The sequence below is a fragment of the Perkinsus marinus genome, assembly GCF_000006405.1.
Source record: "Perkinsus marinus ATCC 50983 genomic scaffold scf_1104296962162, whole genome shotgun sequence".
NCBI classification, from domain to species: domain Eukaryota; phylum Perkinsozoa; order Perkinsida; family Perkinsidae; genus Perkinsus; species Perkinsus marinus.
Window position 1 is genome coordinate 3,191 of NW_003205535.1, and position 2,785 is coordinate 5,975.

General features: G+C 48.3%; 1 protein-coding gene across 1 annotated transcript in view; it reads left to right on the forward strand.

Moving 5' to 3' along the window:
* The window catches only part of Pmar_PMAR009341 (hypothetical protein), a gene marked incomplete at both ends in the record, with an annotated part of 2,279 nt that extends 565 nt beyond the window's left edge, over nucleotides 1-1,714 (forward strand). The window contains 2 exons of the mRNA XM_002771951.1: nucleotides 141-1,587; nucleotides 1,670-1,714. Of these exons, the coding sequence (XP_002771997.1) occupies nucleotides 141-1,587; nucleotides 1,670-1,714 (1,492 nt within the window). The remainder of the gene's footprint in view (nucleotides 1-140; nucleotides 1,588-1,669) is intronic.
* Between the last annotated feature and the right edge of the window lie 1,071 nt (nucleotides 1,715-2,785).

Below are 2,785 nucleotides of genomic sequence, written 5' to 3' on the forward strand. Positions count from 1 at the left end.
TCCATTGGGCTCATCTCGCTGGCTCGAGCAGCGATGGTGGTGCGAAAATTGTGTATAAGTGACGAAACTAAGCTGAGTATTGTGAGGAGTGAGCTGGCTGAAGAGAATCAGGCGCGTACCCAAGATATGTCTGAACGTAGCCTCATAAACCGGGTTGCCCTCTCCGCGGTTGCCTCGAAGAAGAAGGTCGAACTGACCGGGCGTTTGTTCTGGCACGGTTTTTTCACGCTCGAGGCCTTGGATACTGTTCTGCAAATTATTCGTCTGGTTGAACTGGGCGGCCGTTCTTTCACGGGGGAGAGAGTTATTGTGGCGGACCGTACAGCTATCATGACCCAGGCTACCCTGATAATGTTGGTGTTCGTTGTTGGTCCCACGACACTCATACTCAACAACCGAGTCTGGGCTGCTCTGTTCGACACCATCGTCGCCTTCAGCTTCACGGCTGCTTATCTTATTATATCTGGTCGCATATTCCTGCCTGACACTTGGCCAGACTTGCGCTTCGAGACGTTCGTCTCCTTCCTCTCGAGTCTCGTCCCCGCTATTTTATCACTAGATAACGTGATAGGCGTAGATCGTTACCTGTACGAGATTGCTAAGAATCCAGAGCTAACTCGCGGTCGTAAGCGGACATGTCTTCGATCCCGCATCATCGTCTTCATCTCGTGGACCATTGGTATCAGCGGCTTCGTCTATGTGGCGATAACACAGTTCAAAGGTAACTGTAACGAGCTCATCCCCAACTTCGACTCTGAGTGTCTGGTTCCGGTATATCCAATCCTAGATTCCCAATCTTGTGATTGTCGGATGGCTTTTGTGTATCTTGATGCACCATGTGTCGAAGAAGATATGACTCGTGTACTATTTTACAACAGATTGCAATACTTGAGCATATCCGACCGGAATACAGCTCCATCAACCTCGTGTAACAATCAGCAAGAGGCTCTCTTCAATGCAGTCTCGAAATTAAGCGAACTCGTGGTTTTGAATTTGGTAGCAGTGCCAATAGAATCGCTGAGCATCGGAGCACTGACAAAGATGGAGGTTATGGCTGCAACGGCTACACCGTTGGCCATAGTCCCTGATGATGTGCATCTACGACTACCCTCCATCCGGTCCTTCCAGTTCGAGCTTTCCCAAATACAAGAATTACCATTCGATTCGCTCCGACAGATGCGTTATCTCGAGTATATTGGGTTGGCTGGTAGCCCAATATGTAGCGGTGTCGACTTCCCCGAATGGACAGATGGGATCATAGATTGCGGTCTGGGGTACGACGAAACGTGTGTGGTTGACGAGTCGCTGTCAAAACTATCGCAAACGATCACAGGGTATTGTCGAAAATGGATATCGAGTGGCGCTCCTACAATATGCTTACCATCTTGTGATATCACTCACGAGACTCTCGTGTCGACGGACGTTGATGGCAGTAACACTTTAAGTGTTCAGGAGAATACAGCAATTCTGCAGTCTTTCGGTTTGGTCCCACAAGGGACCGAGATGAGTGCGGCATTTCATCAATGCGTCATGAGATCATGCGGGAAGGACCCTTCAGATGAACTAGCATTTGATGTTGCTTCAGTGGTAAGTATGGCTCCATGAAGTGATGCCGACTCGTTTTTCTCCCTGAGATAATGGCTGTGCACATCATGCTGTATTCCTTCAGATTTTCCTCCTCGGCAAGTCCAACTGCGAAGAATGTGATTCTTGAGAGATGGCTGTCTGCTCGTTATGCATGAACTCTCGTAATTGTATAATTCGCCCAGTTGTTCATTGACAAGGATGTCGAGCAAGTTATCTCGAGGTGTTATTGAAGTCGAAAGGCTCGTAAGAAAATTGCACTCGGAGCATCACACTCTGACCTTGCACGCCACTCAGCGAAAAACGCAAATATTATGATCAAATGCAGACCGTTTCCCAATCCAGACAAGCTACAGGGTGGTGCCAAAAAAGGGCCCGCCTTTCATAATTTCGCGGCAATTGACAACTCGTGAACAACAAAAGTACCATTTGAAAACCCTCGTCGAGCTCTCTCCAACGCTGCAAGAACAGTCCTGATATCCTTATCGTGCACTGATGTATCGTCAAACGCAAAATTGGCTACATGGAAAAATGCCGTACCGGTTTTGACTTGGTACTCACTCTGTGCATATCGGTGCTTCTTTGACATCCCATAATCCCTCCTTATCCTTTTTCTTGACAAGTCCGCCTCACTACTACTACTCAGAGACTACAAACGCAAAATGCTTGTTCCGAGGGAGACAATTCTCGTGATATCCATGATCAAGTAGGAGGTATGCCCACTGACACCAACTGAGCTCGCAGCCTCGCGCGACCCTGCTTATTTATAGAAGCCATGGGGTCGTTGTTGATCCGTTGGAATAGCTGAAGAGAATGGAAGCATGAAAAAAGCGAGGGATGAATAGGGACTCCCTTTTCAAGAGGGAATGAGGAGTACTGTGGAAAAATCTTCACCGTGCGTGCACGAAGATACTCACCATCCGTAGGATATGTTCTTTGGCATCCCAAGTAAGTTGACCGATATCAATATCAACAACCCCCTCTCCCAGTCTAGCCTTATCAAGCGCCTTCGCCAGCTCATCCACATCGTATAATGCTGATCTGTTGATTCCCTCTAGCGACAAGGCTGGCACCTCTCGTGGACGCTGAGACCATGAGTCCTGTGGTAGTGGGATGTGACGGAGGAGTGGTATTACGCCCACCTCATTGAGCCTTTCATCCTCGTTCTTTTCGTCATCACTATACCCTTGCTCCACACCTC